Source organism: Chelonoidis abingdonii, chromosome 7 (genome assembly GCF_003597395.2).
Source record: "Chelonoidis abingdonii isolate Lonesome George chromosome 7, CheloAbing_2.0, whole genome shotgun sequence".
NCBI classification, from domain to species: Eukaryota; Metazoa; Chordata; order Testudines; family Testudinidae; genus Chelonoidis; species Chelonoidis abingdonii.
The window spans coordinates 64,734,348-64,755,024 of NC_133775.1; the positions used below are offsets into that span (position 1 = coordinate 64,734,348).

Here is a 20,677-nt window from a genome sequence, read left to right on the forward strand (position 1 = left end):
TCACCTTGCCTCTCACTCATCCCTGCAACCTGCTCTCAATCCCCCTCCTTTTCCCTACCCTTCTCCCCAAACTCCCTCACTGGTGAACAGGGCTAGAAAGCTCAAGACCTGGGCTCCACGCTTGGTGCTGCCACAGAGCTCTGAGCTTGGGCCACTCATTTGGCCTCCCTATGCCTCAGTTTCCCCATTTATAGCCTTACACTATCCTTGTGGAGGTTCAGTCACTCCTGTTTCTGATGCACTGTGAGGGTGGAGAGCATTCTGGGAGTGCACAGTATAGTTGTTATAGATCCCCTGTGCCTATCTTGCAGCTCCCATACGTTATCTCCTGTCCCCCAAATGTCTCCGATCTCCCAAATCATCCATTCTCTTCATCCTGTCCCCCTAACCACGGCCACCTCCCCAGCATAGTCAGAGCCTCCTTCTCTTATACCTCTATCCTGCCACTGAGCTTGTGCTCTGAAGTCCCTGATATTCAACGTACTCCCTCCACAAAGCTTAGTTCATTCTCAGTATCTTTCCTACCCCACCAGATGGCTCCCTTTATCTCATTTGGGGAATCAGAAAGGACTATAAGGGGCAACTGAGGAGCAGGGCACTGCTGGGAAGCTCACAGCAGCGCTGGCAATACTCAGAACTCACCTGAACACTCAAGACTCCATTCCATCCTCCTCCCACAGAGCAGTCGAGGACCCACTGACTTGAATTCCTAAACCATTCCACTGAAGCCACGAGGACCCCATTCCCTGGTGATTTCTTGCACTGACCAGACTGCGTGATCCTCCCAGACACCAGCACACTATGGCCAAGAGAGTTGCTGTGATCGGCTCTGGCGTGAGCGGACTGACCTCCATCAAGTGCTGCCTGGATGAGGGGCTGCAGCCTACCTGCTTCGAGAGAAGCGACGACATCGGGGGGCTCTGGAGGTTCAAAGTAAGTAGGGGGTTCGTTGCCTGTGGAGTTGGCTCACGGGCTGTTTTTGTGAACTGGACCCTCCTCTGTTCTGCCCTTCCTAAAGGGACTAAGATCCCCTATGCTATCAGGCATAGAGGGAAGCAAAGAAGGGAAACAGTGGGTGGAAAAATTCTGAAGCGAGGAGGGAGGAGTAGCACATTCCTTCTGGAGTCTGGGAGCTCACAGAAGCTGTTCCATGCCAATGGCACTGGGACATGTCAGATGATCAGTGGAACTAGAGAAAAAGGGCCACACTTGAGGAGGAACCTAGTTTGGTGTGAATTCAGGAATGCAAGCCAGGTCCAGGCTGCTTGCGCACACATCCTGGAGCCCCAATACATACCCCTGGCCTCTCAGCATGCATAACACAGATCTCTTTCCTACAGCTCTGCCTGCTTATTGCTAATGGCACAGGGCAGGGCTGCACAGCTGTGTTTGGGGGTGGTCACGGTTACAGTCACATTATAGGTAGGGTTGCCAGTTTTGGTTGGACATATTCCTGGAGGTGTCCTCACATGACATAATCTTGAATTAAAGATTAATCTTAAATTCCTGGAGACTCTCAGACAATCCTGGATGGCTGGCAGCTGTAGTTACGTGACACGTGATCTATGACATACCACTGGGAAAATCACTGAGACTTCAAGGCTCTTTAACTCTTTCTCTGTGCTGCCCCCTGCCCAGCCCCGTTCTCCTTTGTAACAGGAGTGACTGATCGCAGCCTGGCTCCTGAACTTGCTCCTGGAGCCTGGAAAGTGACTAGCAGAGGGATTTTGTGACAAACATGTCTCCTCTTTTTTTGCTGCTTTTTTATGCTTATGGCAGGCTTGAAAGTCTGGGGGCAATGGGCTGTTATTTATAAAGGTGATTTTGTTTTTGTTTTTTATTTTACTGTGTAAATATTAGGTAGGACAAGTCTGCTCTCCCCTGGTTTTACAGGCGGACTCACAGGGGGTGGAGAAAGTTTAATTATGTTCATTTGCTGGAGAGGTACATTGTGAGCTCTAATGGAAAGAGGTTTTCAGTCTTTAACAAAGACATTCTTCCTTCCAAGTGTCCAGGAAACACTGGAGATAAATAGGTGTTAGCCAAAACAAACAAAGCGAAGATTTAAACACTTTGACTAAGTGAACTTTTAGTTCATTTTCCTCTCAGTTGCCCAATTTTTCCTCTCTTGCCTATTTGTGTTGTAATGTTAGTAGCTCTCCAGTTGCCAGGAGTCTTTCAGACTAGACAAGAGTATAAAAAAACCACCGGAGAAAAACTTTTTTTTTTCGCCCCCTAATCAGACCCTTTTCGATCTCATTCATTTTTCATAAAACAACAAATGAAGGACCCAAGCTCAGTATTTCTTCTGTTTTGGTCGCCTTAGCTCTTGCATTTTCCCACATTTTGTGTGTTCACACATGTGAGATGTAACAGTGCATGAATGCAGGTTTTACATTTAATTAAACAATTCTAAAAGGAAATTTACTGGCTCAGGCTGTATTTCCTTGAGATCAAGATGACATTGTGTTAGATTCAGACCTCGGGTAAGCAGGTGTATCTCCATTGCATTTCACCTGTGTTCAACAGCTAACTGTGACCTGTCCTAAATTTTGTCTGAGTTCATTTATTTCCCTCTGTCCTTTGAACATAACTGAATGGAGAACGAATTACTGAAGGCTGTTTTTATGTTCACTTTCAGAGCTGGCCGAATAACTGTTTATCTCCCCAACATGAGTTAATTATGCTAATGTGGCTTGTTTACCCCCTAGTGAAACCTTTGTGTGGGGGAAGGGTTGAGAGAGCAGTATGTAGTCAAGGCAAAGACAGATAAAAGTATGTGCCATTTTTCTGTGTCTTTGTAATGTCTAAAGAAAACCGAAAAGTTTGGGGGAGAAGGTAAGTTTTCTTGTTTGGCTTGTGTTTTACTTTACATTGTGTTTCTGCCTAGCAACAGTGTTACATACATCTCCCAGTGGGCCTGGTGACCAGTGTAACATGGGCTTTCGGTAGAGATCTTACATGACACTCTATAGCAGTGGTCCCTAAACTGTGAGGTGCACTGCCCAAGGGGGTGAAGGAACATTCGGGAGGCACAGCGGGGCACAAGCCAGCTGCCACAGGGCGGGTGGGGAGGGAGCATCACCCGGCACCTGACTCCCAGCCCAGCCGCAGTTCAGCACCCAGCAGCCGCCCAGCTGCCAGCCCGGACCATGTCCCAGTCATGACTCCACTCCCAGTCCCTCCGTCAGCCTCAGCCCCTACCCCAGCCCAGCCCCCAGCTGGCCCTCAGCCCCCCAGACCATGGCCCGTGGCTCCCGACCATGGCTGCAGCCCCAGCCTTGGGCCCTCCCCTTCCCTCTGTCCGTGCACCCCCTCGGGAGTCGTGGCCCCACTCCTGGCCTCAGCTCCCAACCATGGCTCTGAGGTGGAGGGCAGCACACATCGTGATAAGTTTGGGGATCCCTATAATCCTTTTGCACCCTGAGGCCTCTGCCAGTTGACACAAGGAGGAACCTTGGTTCCAGCGTCCCCTCTTTTCAACCCAAGAAAGATTTATTTTCTTTGCCATGTCATATAAGCAGAGTGATCCAGCTGCAATGTATCTGGATTTGCTGGTGTGGTTGCCAAACTTCCAGGATTGTCCTGGAGTATCCAGAAATTAAACATTCATTTTTAATTAAAGACTAATATGTCATGAGATGAAACCTTCAGGAATATGTCCAACCAAAACTGGCAACCCTACGTCTTCTGGAGCTCAATAGCCTGTTAATTCTCAGCTGGGTCTCAATGACTGTGTATAAGCAAAGGGGATCTGTGTTGGGCAATCTTTAAATAACCACCCTCTAAGAAAAAATTGCCCCAGCACTGGTGATGGCTAGAAGCCACACTGCAAGCACTGTACATGCATAGCAATTCCTCTAACAACCCAGCAAGAAGAGACAAAATCATGCCAAATGTGTGTTTGTAAGTATAGAGTTTAATTTTATACTTTATAGAAAGGATCAAATGCAGCCTTGATGGACATTCTTACCTACTTCATTACCAAAATACCTGAGCACCTTCCAGTCATGCGTTAAGTGACATGACTAAGCTCTGTCATGTATGGTTCATTCTTTCTCTCACTCTCTCCCAAAGGAGAGAATTGTCCACGCCATGGAGTGTTTTGATGCATTTTTTTAAACATAAATTATATGTACACTGTGCTGTGTTTGACAGGAGGTCTCTACCATGTAATCCCAGGGATGAAATTTTGCCCTAGAAGAATAACCTCATCAGACAGCAACCATGAATGGTAAATTACAGCTCATACTGCCATTCCCCCAGTTAAAAATGTAGCTGAATTATGGTGTCAGTGTAAATAGTCTATGGACACTAGGGCAAGCATGCAATTCTGTGCTGATGAGCTGAAGTAAGTAATACTTTTCCTGTATGTCTGCCAAAGGATGAAGAAGCCCTTAGGACACAAATGAGTCTTGCAAAAGTCTTGCAACATGTGTGTGGACTGTAAGTGATCTTAGATGGCCATGAAATAGTGACCTGTTCAAACTTCAGTAATACCATGAACCAAGCATGCAAAGACCACTCACATATCATAAGAGTTGCTACAACAGCAGCTTATCATTTGTATCTCAGCAGCATCTAGATGCCCCAACAAGGTCCCATTGTGTTAATATTGTACATACACCAAGTGAGACATCCGCAAAGAACTTAAAAATCTCAAAAGACAAAGCACAGGAGAAAGGCAGTGGCATTATCCCCATTTGACAGATGGGAAACAGAGGCTCAGAGAGATCCTCAAAGATATTTAGGCTCCTAACTTCCATTGGATCTGGACCTAAGTGACTTCCACAAGTGTCATAGGGCATCTGCATTCCACATCTCCTGAGTTCCAGCACAGACTCTTAACTACAAGACCATCCTCACAAAGGAGAACATTTGCTACAAAGAAAAACTTGTGGCAAGAGAGATCACTTTAGCTCTGCACTGGGAAGCTTAGACAGAAGTGAGAGCCCACACAATGCATTGGGCTATCACAAACCTTCAGACTCATTAAGCATCACACAGCAACACGGAAAACTGCAGATTTGCACTTTCTAGTAACATTTTAAAATACACATTTGTTTGTCTGATGTTTTCTAGGAAAAGGTAGAGGAAGGCAGAGCCAGTATCTACCAATCTGTATTCACCAATTCCTCCAAGGAGATGTCGTGCTTCAGTGACTTTCCGATGCCTGAACACTTTCCAAACTTCCTGCACAACACCAGATTCCTGGAATATTTGAAACTGTACGCAAAGCGCTTTGATCTTCTGAATTACATCAAGTTCAAGGTATGTCCTGTTAAAATAGGGTCCTGCTACTTATTTATTTTCTATACACAAAAGCCAGTCCCCTACTTATAGGCAGTATAACTTGTCTTTTAGGTTAAGGAAAATAAGCGAGCACAAGTTCAGAATGGCTTGTTACATAACGTAACCTACCGATTCTGCATGTGTGTGTAGAACTACAGCTGTATGCATTGTTGTTGTAGCCATGTTGGTCCCAGGATATATGCAAAATAAGGTTAGGGAGGTAATATTTCTAGTGGACCAACTTTGGCTGGTGAGAGAGACATGCTTTCGAGCTTACACTGAAGAAGCTCAAAGCTCAGAAGCACTGCATAAGCTCAAAAGCTTGTGTGTCTCACCAACAAAAGTTAGTCCAATAAATAATATTATCTCCAGCACCTTTTGTCTCTAGAACTATAGCTGATCTGGCTACTGGGGAACAGATTGCTTTCTGATAATACTCTGCTTCAGGTTAACTCTCTGTTGGGTGGAAGACCTGGGGAAGGCTGGCAGAATCAATATTATGGAAGAGAGATGAGACCATCACAGGGTGACTGAAAAGGGACAATGCGGCAATAGGGGAAAGGGCAGCTAGGGTATGGATTAGATGCTAAGCGGATTCAGATTCAACAGGGTAGATGATGGGCCAAAATTCTGACCAGGCCCTCAATAGTGAGAGGGGCACTTGCAGGATTCTGGCCTTTTTCTCACGGATTCAGTCCCAACCCCCTTTTCCACCCCACAAAAAGCACTGAATGTCAGGACAAGGAACAGTGTGAAGAGATCAGGCTAGTGAATAGGATAAAAAGACCAAAGCATCATTTTTCTTTGGGTTTCTTAAATTGCTTTAAACCAGGTGAATACAACTCATTCTATTACAAGGGCCAAACTGCACAATTGATTAGGTCTGTGTTGCTCCCCAGGGGTACCCAGGGCAGTGAGGCACCTTGCTACTGTCTGCCTTTTGCATGAGCAAGCCCCGACTGTACCAGCTGGGCATCAGCTCCTCGACTCCATGGGCAACACAAGCAATGCCCTCTAGGTCTGTGCACTCCTCCCCGCAGGTTAGCGATAGATGTACTCCAACTTCCGAGCATCTCTCTGGAGTGCCCAACCCCTAATCCATTGCGAGTTAATTGCGTGAGTTAACTGCAATTAATCGACAGCTCTACTCATAATGACTCTGACCGGTGCGTTACTGACTGTTGGTAAAGACAGTGTATGCCACCCTTTAGTGAATAATTATGCATATATCTGACCCAGGAGATCCCTGTAAAACCCTGTGCAACTCCTATGCCCTCTGCCTCAAGAGGCACAAGATCCATAGGTGGGGTCTACAGAACTGGGACCCATGTTCTATGATCACTCCAAAATGGATCTCTCAGTGACAAGAGTGCAATCTTTTGGCAAATTTGCACATTATCCCGTGGGCCTCATAAAGTAACCTAACATTTATGCCAACGTGTACACATATTTTGCTTCACCTTTGGGGGTGTTCCAGTTATGATTTCTGTGGTCTGATATTCAAAGCACCTGATATCCAAGTCATTTGGAGACATGGTTGCTCAGCACCTGGAAAATCCAGCCCTGGATTCTGACACACCCAAAATTAAAGGGAAGTTTGAAAAATGTTGCCCTCAGTTTGGTTACTGTCACATTTGCCATCACAGAGTGGGAATAAATGATGTATGGTACTTCTAACACTAGGATTATTTCTGAACTTTGTTTTGGTGTTTGCACATGCAGTTGGCCGTTTTGCATGCATAGAGGTAGTAACTGTGTGTGCAGACAAGATGCACAGTTGCAACCTAAGCTACCTGAACACTTTCCCCTTTCAGCTCTTTTCTACACCAGGCTTTTAGCCAGAATTTTTCACTGTTGCTACGAGCAGTTCAACTCTACTAGTGGTAGCAGGGCTGCCCAGAGGTGGGGGGCAAGTGGGGCAATTTGCCCCAGGCTCCACAGAGGCCCCGGGAGCCCTGACCCAGTGGCAGTCCGAGTCTTCAGCGGCATCTCGGTGGCAGGTGGCCCTTCAATGCTGCCGAAGATGCAGAGCGACTGAAGGGCCCCCTGCCACCGAAATGCAGCTGAAGACCCAGACCACTGCTGAGTGAGTACAAGCGCCACAGCTCCTCCACTTTGCCCCAGGCCCCCTGAATCCTCTGGGCAGCCGTGAGTGGTAGCAACATTTTTACCGCTCTGTCATCCAAACCTGCTCTGAGCGATGCTAGGCAACAGGTAATAAAAGCTGGTAGCAACAGTGGAGACATAGTGTGATGAAATATTGGTGTCAGGTGACATTTTTACCACTCTGTCACCCAGATCTGCTCTGAGCACCACTAGACAACAGGTAATAAAAGACAGCAGCAACAAGAACCTGATCAGCCTAGCGTTGCCATCATTGCTACCACCAGTGGAGAGGGAGCAATGCGGGGAAACTTTTGGCATGAAAACCTAGTGTAGACACGTCCAAAATGTCACCATAAGGCGTAAGAGTTAATGCCCAGTTAAGGTGAACTGGATCAATTCACTCGTCTCTGAGCTGTTTCAGGCTATGGCAGTACTATGTTCCATTCACAGCTGGAAGTTTATGTTTGCAGCCGTAAGGGCTACAGTATCCCTTGTTAGTTAAATGAAAACTTGCATTCTGGAAAGTCTGGATCTGTCAAGCAGGCTGGATTAAGTGTACCCATTTCTGGCCTGTAAATTACATGGTTGACATTCCTGCTTTAAGTCAAACCTGAATGTGGAGCCCAGTTCACTCCTAGCTTCTGAGCTCCTCTGAGTATGTGAGTCACAATAGATCACCTCTAACATATGGTGCTGAGCCAAAGCACTGATGTATTTTCTCGGATTTACTTTCAGACCACAGTCATCAGTGTAAGAAAATGCCAGGATTTCTCTACCACCGGCCAGTGGATTGTTGTCACTGAGAGTGATGGGAAGCAAGAATCCACTGTGTTTGATGCCGTTATGGTGTGCATGGGTCACCATATAGAATCCTTTATCCCGGTGCAGTCTTTTCCTGGTAAGAGCTGTGTTTGCAAAGCCCTCCTACAGGGTGTATTTGGGGTCCAGGTTAACAAGGTGAAAAAACCGGGAACAGCTAGGGACAATTGTTTATATTCTTGTATTGGAGTGAGAGCCTATGGCTCGCTGCATGACCAGTTTAATTGGTTCCTCCGGATCTGATTATTCCTTCTTGTCTCTCTTGAGGTTTTAGTCCCTTGGAATCATTACATTTATTGGATTATCCAAATCATTATTTCAGATGGACCTGGATCCCACGTCCTCTGAAGCCAGTGGATATCTTTCCATTCACTTCAATGTGTGCTAGATAGGGCCCAGCTGTTTGCTTTCCTGATACAAGCAGACTAACTTAAAGCAAGAGCATTGCGAAATTCTGTACATTCAACAAATACCTGGCCATGAACAATGCAAAGCTCAAATCAAGAAGCTGTTATCTGTTTGATTCTATTGTCTCTCCTATATTGTTGTATATTTTATATATATAATAGCACCTCCACTGCCATATTTAACATGCTGATTCTTCTTTTCTCTGCTAGCTTTCTTCTTCCTTCTCTTCTTTTTGCCCTGAAAAATCTCAGTCACAATGTTTAAATTCTCACTCTCGCCAATATTTTCAGCCCTTCCGGTAAAAGTAAAGTTTGGGGTCAGTTGGTTTTGAACCAAGGTTGGTTCAGTTTCTACTTTAGCAGAATGGTTTTTCCTGGTACTGAAGCAAAATTGTTGGCATGATCAAAGTTTGACACAAACTTACATCAGGCACAAACACAAAGTTTGACACAAACATACACCTAGGCCTTTGAGTGGATTAGCCAATCATACCAGACACACTCAAATATTTGCTCCATTCTTAACACTTGGCACAGGCCAGCTGGCATCCCCACCCAATTAACTCTGAGAATGAGAAATGATTGCAGACAAAGGGCTCAAACCTCTACAGCAATGAGTGTATACTCAGTGCAGCTGAGGAGTGGGGGGCCACCTTCCCATTCCCCCAGTTCTGGACCAGATGAGGAACATAACAGCCCCTGGGGTAACTTAAAGCAGCTGCAGAGCTGCCATGTTGTGCCACCTGCACCCAGTGTTGCGCCCTGCCCCAGTACATCCCTCCCACGCCTCCAAAGAACGGTGTGCAGCGGGGAGGATCTCCAGTCCTTTCAATCAACATTCATCCTGTTCACTGCATGAGCAGTACGCAGCAGGTGGAAGAGGGCCTGAGGGCTACACCCAATGTGTCCATGAATGAAAGGCACTGCTCTCCACTGAAACGTCTCATTTTTGTTTCTAGTAAAACATATCTAGATGTCTTCTCAAGCCAAACACCCTACATGTCAATGTCTCTAAACACTGGGAGGAGTCAGGAGGGTTGAAATACAAACTTGGATCTGAATTTTATATTCATAAGAGGCCAAACCAATTGACATCCCCACAAAACCTGCAGCCAAATGCCCCAGAATTTTAAGATGCTCCAAATCTGGTGCTGAGGGTATGTCTACACTGTAATCGGGAGGTGTGATTGCAGCATGTGTACCCTAGATAGATCAAAGCTAGACTGAGTAACACTAGCGGTGAAACCATGGCAGCACAAGCGGGTTAACTCCGCCCACCCAGGACCCAGGTACAATCGCATACCTGAGCATTAGCAGTTTAAAACCCATCTCTGTGCTGAGATTCCAATCCTTCCTTCTCTCCTTGTAGGTATCGAAAAGTTCAAGGGCCAATATTTCCACAGCCGGGAATACAAGAGCCCCGAAGGATTTCAGGGGAAGACAGTTGTGGTGATTGGAATGGGGAACTCTGCATCGGATATTGCTGTGGAGCTCTGTCAGACAGCCAAACGGGTAGTGTGACTTAGCCTACTACCCTTGTGATTTGGGGTGAGGGCAGTAGCAGGCATCCATGTACTATGTCCATAACATATACTGATGTGGCATGTAAGTAAATTACATGCCACATCAGTTTACTGTGGCCCAGAGACTTGTTAAAAGCAGCGATCACCTAGAATATGCAGCATCCCAGGCATTAAAGCCCAAATCTTTGCTTCTCTGGAGCAGGAAAAAAGGCTTCTAAAGATTGGTTGCTATTATTTTGATGGTTTATTCTATGTATTTCAGTAGAACCTAGTGGCCCCACCTGCAATCAAAGTTCCATTGTGCTACGCCCGGTACATACACACAGCAAAAGGTCCTGCACTCAGACCAGCCTACAGTTTAAAAAGACAAGACAGACAAAGGGTGGGAGAAAAGAAGTGGCATTATCCCCATTGTACAGGTGGGAAACTGAGGCAAGGAAAAGTTAAGCAATTTCCCCAAGGTCATAAAGGGAGGCTGGAGCCAAACCCAGCTCTCCTGAGTTACATAAGATCACCCTTCCTTTGAGACTAGTACATCTAGAATCAGCCTCCACAGCAATGAAAAGCAATCTCAAGTGGGTGTTTTTTCCCAGCCCCCCTGACTCTATTCTGAGATGTTGTTTCTCTATTGTTTTGACCTCGGTAGCTTCAAGCAGAAGATGTTCAATGTCTGGAGATAAACCTAGGCTGAGGTTTGCAATGCAGATAATGCACGTGCTGCGGAAGACTGTCATTGCTTAAAGTGGAATTCTATATTGCCCTGTAGGTGTTCATCAGCACCAGAGGAGGCTCATGGGTAATGAGCCGTGTCTACGATGACGGCTACCCTTGGGACACTGTATTTCACACCCGATTTAGCAATCTGATCAGAAGTATCCTGCCTTGGCCCCTTTTGAAAAGGGTGTATGAAAAGAAGATGAACCAATGGTTTAACCATGAAAACTATGGCTTGGTGCCTCAGAACAGGTATGCACTTTTAACATGCAGCTTATCTGTGGGTAGTTGGAGAGGAAAAGGAATCTGAATCATGTAATTATTATGAGGCCATACTCTGTCCTCACTCATGCTTCACTCACTCTTTACTCAGGCTAAACTCTTACTGAGTATACGACTAACCAGACTAGCTTAGACCTGAGGTCCCTCTACCTCAGTCTGTCTCTGACACTGGCCAGGACCATATGCTTCAGGGGAAGGTGCAAGACATTTTGTAGTGGGCAATTATGGACACTCATGGGCAAGTTTCTTCTTAACCGCCATCACTTAGTGGTCAGATTATGCCCTGAAGCATGAGGGTTTACACTTTTGGATGTTCTTGTTATCCACACACATGTGTAATTATTTTTTAATCCTGCAGTAGACCAAACTAACCCTCCAATCTTAATCCCTGCAAAACACTGGGATTGAAATCTGGATTCAGATGTGAAGGGTTGGGCCTATCTCTGCTTAAAATGCCAGGAAAGGGTCCAAGATCAAAACATGTACATTCTCCAGGAAAATAAATGTCGAGGGAGTGGAGATTCCATAGAGTTTAAAATCATCAAATTTTGGTGTAGAACCCATTTATAAGCCAACCCCTGCTCTTTGATGCGTCACTTTTTTACCAAAAATATTCAGCTTACAAACGAGTATATACAGTACCTCTTAGCACAGGGGAAATTCACAAGCTAAAACAAAAGATAATCTAATGAATTTCCTTGCCATTACTTACGATTTCTATAATCTTAAATGCTTATTTCAGGCAGAGTTTTAGGATATGTTCTTTTTCCTGCCCTGGTCCCTCTCTGGCCAAGAGAGAACAACAAAGAGACCACAAACAAAACCTTCCCCCACAGATTTGAAAGTATCTTCTTCCCTTATTGGTTCTTTTAGTCAGGTGCCAGCAAGGTTATTTGAGCTTCTTAACCCCTTACAGGTAAAGGAGGGATTTTATGCTACCCTTAGCTGTATGTTTATGACATGCCCCCCAAATCACAGATGGTGTTCGACAACCTGGTCCACACTGGCTGTGATTTCTTCCTGGAGCTCTACGAGAAAACAGAATTAATAAGACTCATGCACCTCTAGCTACTATTGATTATATAAAAACTAACAATATTTCCCACATGTCAAGGATGATTTTAACCAGTTGATTCTGGGAAACTTTCACGGGAGAGTGCATCAGCCACTTTGTTAGAAGATCCTGAAATGTGCTGTATTTCAAAATCAAAATCTTGGAGAGCTAAACTCCACCAAAGAAGTTTTTTGTTATTTTCCTTGACAGTATGAAGCCACTTCAGTATAGCATGGTCGGTTTGCAGGTGGAAATACCATCTCCAAATGCATGGGCGTAGCTTTTCTAGAGCATACGCAATGGTGTAACATTCCTTTTCGGTGTCTTTCCCTCTCAGACAGTACCATCATAGACTGCAAAAGTCAACATTCCTGACCAGCCCTTGTACTAGACAGGCAACTTGGCTGTAGGCAAGTTTAAAGAGTTGGACATGAAGAGTTGGATTGTCACTTGGGCCTCTGGGTTAATGAATTTAGGGTCCGCTAAGGATTGGTGGATAGCTGACACCTGTGCTCCAGTGTACCTCCACATGATAACCTTCTTCCCGCCCACACTCACAGTTTCCCTTCGCTCTGAGGGTACATGGGAGGAATCTGGGCCTGGGGACCTCTGGTATGATTCCAGTGTTATGAACTGCAATCTTTTTGGGTTCTTGGGGCAGTTGGCTTTCACATGCCCCAGCTCATTACATTTAAAACATCTTAACCTCTTACAGGTAAAGAAGGGATTTTATGCTACCCTTAGCTGTATGTTTATGACAGCTGCATTGAAAGAACTGGCCCCAATGTGTGGAACCTGGAATGACTGTGTGATTCAGTGACTCTCTATTACTACGGACCCTGTTGACCTATGAAAATAGGAATAACAGGGTGTAAAATGGGTATTCCTAACATGCTATTTCTACCCCATGCTTCTTTTCTGTAGTCCTATCGATATGTACTTTGTCAGCTCATTCCAATCCTTCAAGTCTTACCCTTCTCCAAAGTATGCCTGATAGAGTGAAATTAATAACAGCTTCACTGCAGCTGACTAGCTGTGGGATCTTTGGCACTCAGTCCTGGCAGCTCCCAGGTTATTTAGGGGAGGTAGGATGTAAGGACTTTGCACGCTTTTTGCATGGCCTCAACAAACCAGACACCTCCACCATCTGGTTTCCTTCCAGAGCCCTGATGAAAGAGCCAGTGTTCAATGATGACCTTCCAAGCCGCATCCTCTGTGGCAGTGTGGTGGTGAAGCCCATTGTGAAGGAGTTCACCGAAACCGCTGCCATCTTTGAAGATGGGACTATGGAGGACAACGTGGATGTTGTCATCTTCGCCACTGGCTACAGCTTCTCATTCCCCTTCCTGGAGCAGTCAGTCATCAAAGTGGAAAACAACGAGGTCTCGCTGTACAAACAAGTCTTCCCCCCTACTCTGGAGAAGCCAACGCTGGCTGTCATTGGCCTCATACAGCCGCTTGGGCCCATCATGCCAAATGCAGAGCTACAGGCTCGCTGGGCTACAAGAGTCTTTAAAGGTACGTGGACGGGTATGTTGTGTTATATGCATAATAATTGCCAACATGCCAAACATGTGACCAGATTTATCCTTAAGTGGGCACAACTGCCATTGAAATCAATACTAGTGCCCTTTGCATCAGGGTTCAATTTGGCTTATCATCCCTGCTGCAAGGTGCTTACATGCTTGATTTAGATAAGAATGATACATGGGAATACAGGATAGGGAGAGAATGGCTAAGGATGCCAATTCTGGCAAAGGTTCTAAATTCAAAAGTTTCACATTTGTTGACTTCCATTCATGGGACTGACTCCTTAATATCCCTCATTAGCATGCTCAGTCTGCATAGACCACTTCTGATTTTTCTTTTAACCGTGAGGGTAATTAACTTCTCAAACCTAGTTCAACCACAAGTTATGGGCTGGATACAGGAATAACAAGGTGAAACTCCCTGGCCTGTGTAATGCAGGAGTCTAACAACATGATCACCATGGTCCCATCAGCTTTAACATGTATTAATCTCGAATGTAGCTTACTGCCGGAGATCTGAAAGCAGGGAACTGCAGTGTCAGTATTCTCATCCAAGAGTGTCACTGCAGCCAATAAGAATCAGTAAAAGAGATCTGAGAATATCAATGGGATATGATCATTATAATAAATATGTAAAATTGGGGACCGGGGGAGAAATCAAGAGCTGTGAGCTGCAACTGGTTTGATCCTGGGTTGCTCCTGCCACAGAAATACAGCTGAAAGCATATTTGCCTGGGAAGAGAACAAGGCTACACTTCTTATAGAGCAGTCTTCTGAAGCAGCTGTTTAGTGTCCACTGCTTTCATCGATATCTTACTTAGAATCATAGAAGGTTAGGGTTAGAAGAGACCTCAGGAGGTCATCTAGTCCAAACCCTTGCTCAAAGCAGGACCAACCCCAACTATCTCTTACTTCTCTGATAATCTCGCAAAGCAGTTGGGCTATCAGAATGAACAAAAGGTAAACTAAAGCTCTCGCCTCCTGAAGTACACAGGTCAGTCTCTGACTCCTGTTCATAACAGACAGACATTTCCAAATTAGGTTTAATCTTTCTAAATGTAGGTTTCACTTAAGAATAAACAGCTCTGATATTTTTCTAGGCAGCAATGTTATCTAGTGGTTTATCAAATAGTTAAAGGACAGAAGTTGAAACCAGGACTCCTGGGTTCTATTTCCAGCTCTGGAACTTAGTTACTACCGTAGGGTCTTGGCCAAGTGACCTAAACTCATTTATCCATCTGTAAAATTTGTATAATATTCAGACATTTTTTTCCCTCTTGAAATAAATTATCAAGACTTAGTCACCCTCTTGGGTCAAAACTTATCTTAAGGAACAACAATCTTGAAAATAGCCAAAAGAAAAGTCAATACGTGTAATTGTTGCTATGAATACACTAGAATTCTGTCTCATTGTGCAGCTCTCTGTTAACTTGCAAGAGCTTCTCTGTAAAGTGTCATGAGCATTGATGGTGGTAGAGAAACAAAAGCTGTTGGCAGGGTATTGTAATTTAGGTATTATTCTTTTAAACTAACATTGTAAAGGAAAGCTTTTCTTCCCCTTCTGAGAGTTTAATAGTTTAAACCAAACTCCTCACTAAGGAGAGCAACTAGAAAAATGCACTTGCCACATGACTGATTTCAGCCAGCCATAAGCTAGGATTTGCTATTTGTAACAATGTCTCCCTGCCTAACAGTTCTCTGTTGTAAGGTTTAATGAGTGTTTGTGAAAGCACTGAGGCCCAGATCTGCAAGGTATTCCACTGAAGTCAGTGGAAGTTAGGAGCTTAAGCAACTTGGATGATGGGCCTCAGACACCTACGGCTGAACTGGAGCCAGGTGCAAGGGCAGATTAAATGAATTTGTCTTGTCACGGTCCCCATGGCAAAACTGGAGCAGCACGATGGAGAATTCAGTCCCCTTTGCTGCAGAGGCCTTGACAAAGCAACACTTTTAAGCATTTGTAGTGGAACGTGCAAAATACTTGATATAACAGATCAGGGCAGGAAGCTTCCCAAATCCAGCTCTGAACTTGGGGGTCCCTCTCTAATTCTTGTTACTTGTTAGTAACAGCCACTTTAATTTTCTAGGGCTGACTGCGCTGCCCTCTGAGAGCACCATGATGACTGACATTGTCAAGAGGAAAGAGAAGAGGATAGAGTGGTATGAAACACCACCTAATTAATATTACTATTCTCCACTCATCATGGGAGCAGTTTATACATATAGAGGAAATATTTCTCCTTCCTCTCACGCTCCTCAGAAAATACAGTCCAAAGTCTTCTAGAAGCTTTGGCTGGCATTCATGTCTTCATGTGTTTAAAATATACTCCATCTGCTCAATGACTAGCTCGCTGGCAGATATTCCAAATGCCTTGAGTATTTGGGTTCCCCTCATTTCTTTTCTGGCTGCCAGACCTGTGTGTGTATTCCCTCCAGACTGAATACTTTAACCATGCTTGCACAATTCCACTGCCCTCAGGAAAAGGATTATGGAACCACATCAACCGCATATATCAGTGTAGTCTCTTGAGTATTCCTAGTAGCCCCTGATGAACATAACCGCAAACTAGCCAAGGATGCCTTCTGCTATTTTGTGGCAATGAAATGCCATTCTCATGCTTGCTCTGAAAGGAAACCAGGACATCTTTCAGAACACTTTCCAGAAGAACTCCGCCGCCACTGTCTTTAGATCTGGCCTCCCTATCGTGTGTCTTCTTTCTCCCTTTTCACTCCTGTGTAAGAGAGGCAGTGGGTTTTATCCTCCTTCAGAATGATGGGTGTTCGATATTATATTCATCAGCCTTAAACCACATGCCCTTTCGGTCAGTTACAAATCCTCATCAGAGAGTCTATACAAATTTCCCCAAGGATCTTTCACATAGTTTATTTTGTTGATCAGAGAGAGGTCTCATTGAGAAGGCAGCTACAGTAAAGGATGGCCACGCTCACTAGCTCCCTTGTCCTGCAGAAATATGAAGCTTATACCACATGCTGGTCCTCTGGAAATCTTAATCTGTGCATCTAATAGTTGAGATGCCAAGAGTTAAGGGCTCAGCAGGTTGCAAAAATTGGAGTTGAAAGTTTCTCTGTAGTGTCCATTGCTGTCATGTCCAAGCACTGAATGCATAGCAATAATTCTTCACATAAAGTTCTGCTCATTCCAGCCTGAAATATTTCACAGGGTGTCTTTTGAATTGAAAAGGTTTCCATTTTTCTAATGTTAATCTGAAATCACCGGTAGTCACCTGTGGGCTGTAATACTGTGGTCTAATTTTGATTGTTGGGTGGTGGGTGCTGGGTGGTGTTAGTGCCCTGAGATATACAGGAGGTCAGACTAGCAAATCGATGGTCCCGTCTGGCCTTAGATTACATATTATAGAGTTTTGGGGAGTGTAAGAAGATGGTCTGAGTAGAACAGCTCTTTTCCATCTCTGACTACTATGAGGCTGTGATCCTTGCAAAAATGTGTACACCACTCCAGCCAGAACAGCACCATTTCACATACCAAGGACCTGTTACATGTAGGTGGCTTGTATGAACACAGTTCTGAAAATCTGTCCCTGTGGGCCCACAGTGGGGAGTCAACTGCAGTTGAAAGGGATTAAGATTGTCTAAGGTATGAGAAATGCACTAGGTAGGATGATATTATTTGTCATGCAAACATGCCAGGTTCTTCACAAATAGTATGTAACCTGCAGATGCCAACGTTTGGTAAATGTGCCTTGATCTCCGCAAATTCAGGTCTACAGTTTTTTGGCATGGAGACAACTACAGTTCAGCCAGTTTTAGGGTATGTCTGCATTGCAATGTGGAGATGGGACTGCAGCATATGTAGACATACCAGAGGTAGTTCTGATCTTGGTTAATAATAGGAACGTAATCATGGCAGCTTACATATGTATCCAGGGTAATGGGCAGGGGGGGTTGCCCCGAGCAACTGTCCATGCTGCCACAGCTTCACTCGAGCTAGCTTTGCTTTAACTGGATGCTACATCAGAGAGCCGCAGCTATCCACAAGTCTATCTGGGGTGCTTCTTGTGGCTCTGAATCCCATTATTTCTCAATCTTCCCATATCTTGTCCGCTTCCCTGTCTTTCTCCATTCTCTCTTTTTAGCAATAGGTTAGCGTGGTATTTGCCAGTTCTCTACATGACATCCCTTTAGCACTGTATGAATTGGGAGTATCAGATTCAATATATATGGGTCACTGAACAGTTATGACAGATGTGGGGCATCTCTTTCTTTGCTCTCTCCTAAGGTTTGGTACCAGCCGCAGCCAGACGTTGCAAACCGATCACATTGAATATCTGGATGAGCTCGCCGAGGGCTCAGATGCAAGACCCAGAATCCTTCCACTGCTTCTGAAGGATCCCATACTGGCCCTGACAATTTACTTTGGCCCCTGCAGCCCCTTCCAGTTCCGCTTGACCGGCCCTGGGAAGTGGGATGGAGCCAGAAATGCCATCCTGACCCAAAAGGCACGGATCATCAAACCCACAAGAACGCGAGTGGTGCGCAACTCTTCAAATAATTCCCTGATTTCATATTTGCTTAAAATCTTTGGTCTCCTTGCTCTCTTCGCTGCAATTTTTGTTAGTCTCCAGTAGTCCTGAGCGCTGTCCTATGTCAGGTCTCAGCAATGTGAAGTGACGCTCTGCCCTCTATAGAAGCCTTTCCCTTAAAAATAACAACCTCCTTGCCATATTCCAGTCCAAGGGTCTGATCCAGAGAGGTGCTGAGCATCTGCAGCTGCTGACTGGTGCTAACGAACATTGTGGGTGCTCATCACCACTTTTTAAAATCGACCCATTTGATTGGAGCTTTCTAGCAAAGCTATGGGTTTAGGTCAGACTAGATGGTTGGGTGGTCCCTTCTGGGCCTAAACTCTGCTCACGCAGCTCCCATTTCAATTAACATGCGGTTGTGTTACTAAATCCCTTAGGCAGCTTCACTTTGATCTCTTGATTTGAGCTGCTTAAACGCTGAGGGCTTGTCTATACACAAAGTTGTACTCCTTTGACTATACCGATATCATTATATCAATACAACCCTCAGCGTTGACATGACTTTAATGGAATAAGATACCTTTTATGCCACTATTGCTGCTTCCTATATATGGGAAGGGGAATAATCTACACTGTTATAACTGCCTCCACACTCGGGCTTGTACTGGTATAACTATTTTAGTAAACAGTTGCTCCCTTACCCAACATAGTTATACTGGTACAAAAGTTGGGAGTAGACCAGGCCTTAGTGTGAGAGACTGTTTCTGTTACTCTAAACCTCCTCATTTCATATTTGAAAGCAAGATCTGGAATGACAGTAGGGGCAGAAACACAGACCAGTTTTTGCAAGCCAGTAATTACAGACAGGCCCTATCAATATCTGTACAGACCAGGCCCTATCAATGTCTGTAAAGTGTGCGGTGTCCTTCTCCCTGCAATGCAAGGAAGTGAGGCCTACCCTTTAAAGTTTCTAACTGGACTGTGACAGACCCAGAGCAGTGGGGTACAGGAGTCTGGAAGAGGGCAAATATATTGGTCACTGGATGAGTAGTTTTCTGTTCCCTGAGTGACCAGAGCAGGAGCTGCACTAGAGTAATCAGGAACCTGCTAGAACCAATTAAGGCAGACAGGCTGATTAGAACACTGCAACCAGTCAAGGCAGGCTAATCAGGGCACCTGGGTTTAGAAAGGAGTTCACTTCAGTTTGTGGTGTGTGTGTGTGAGGAGCTGAGAGTGAGAAGGTGTGCTGCTGGAGGACTAAGGAGTACAAGCATTATCAGACCCCAGGAGGAAGGTCCTGTGGTGAGGATAAAGAAAGTATTTGGAGGAGGCCGTGGGGAAGTATCCCAGGAAGCTGTAGCTGTCATGCAGCTGTTACAGGAGGCACTATAGACAGCTGCGATCCACAGGGCCCTGGCCTGGAACCCGGAGTAGAGGGTGGGCCTGGGTTCCCCCCAAACCTTCTAACTCCTGATCGGACACAGGAGGAGTTGACCCAGACTGTGGGTTCCACCAGAGGGGAAGATCACTAAGGTGAGCAAATCTGCCAATAAGCACAGGACCCACCAAGGTAGAGGAGGAACTTTGTCACAGTACATTTAATTTGGACTTAGAGTTGGAGCTGAAGTGGAGCCTCAGTCAACTTCAGTCAACCCAGTCAAGAAATCTCAGTCCACCCCAGTACTGAAAGAGGCTGGGTGGAGTTTTCAGAAGCACTCAGCATTGGCTTAACTCTCTTCCCACCAAAGTCAAGGATAAAACTCCCTTCCTGCACAAGCTAACTTCTCAAAGGCCTCACAATCCAGGGCTGATATCTTGGGAGTTCAGAGATCCAGCTGAAGCTCACCTTCCACTTCAACCCCCATTAGCTTTGTCTGTCATAAAACACCTCACTGACCAACATGCCGGGCCACCCTCATCACTGCAGCTCTCCAACACTTAGACAAACCATTCATGGGAATTACAGGGTAGTAAACCTGCCAAATGCATGGTGGGTGGGGATAACTCTTGTAATCTATTCTGGCCTTTCCATGATTCATGCACAATGTTGCCAGTTACTTGGGCCTGCTGGGTAACTTGCTTCTTGTTTCCTGAGGAAAGATACAACAGCTTGAGTCACTCATCAACTAGCCTGTTAATAAGGGGCCAGATTCTCAGTTGAGATAAACAGTATCTGGCCCAAAGCCATGGCAAAAGCTGTATTTTTGTTAGTATTGCATTACTGATGCTACAGTCAAGACTGAGATGGGAGGGGTTTTTCAGTACAAATTTCTATCTTTGGTTGCTCATAATAAATTGTTTCAGGCTCAAACTTGGCAAACTCCCAACTCAGTCTGAAAACACGTTTTGGCAAGCTCGAGAAATCTGTTTGGTCTTTTTTTTATTTTTATTTTTCTGGTTAATTACAGGAACATAAAACACAAGCTCATGTGAGTTCAAGATGCAT

The 20,677-nt window shown here is 45.1% G+C and overlaps 1 protein-coding gene across 1 annotated transcript; it reads left to right on the forward strand.

The window, feature by feature from the left end:
- The first annotated feature begins 605 nt into the window (after positions 1 to 605).
- Positions 606 to 19,113, forward strand: LOC116839877 (dimethylaniline monooxygenase [N-oxide-forming] 2-like). The gene is made up of 8 exons (XM_032806125.2): positions 606 to 933; positions 5,083 to 5,271; positions 8,134 to 8,296; positions 9,994 to 10,136; positions 10,914 to 11,113; positions 13,360 to 13,715; positions 15,814 to 15,886; positions 17,985 to 19,113. The coding sequence occupies exons 1-8, from the start codon at positions 802 to 804 to the stop codon at positions 18,331 to 18,333; spliced, it is 1,605 nt and encodes a 534-aa protein (XP_032662016.1). The 5' UTR covers positions 606 to 801; the 3' UTR covers positions 18,334 to 19,113.
- Positions 19,114 to 20,677: the final 1,564 nt, after the last annotated feature.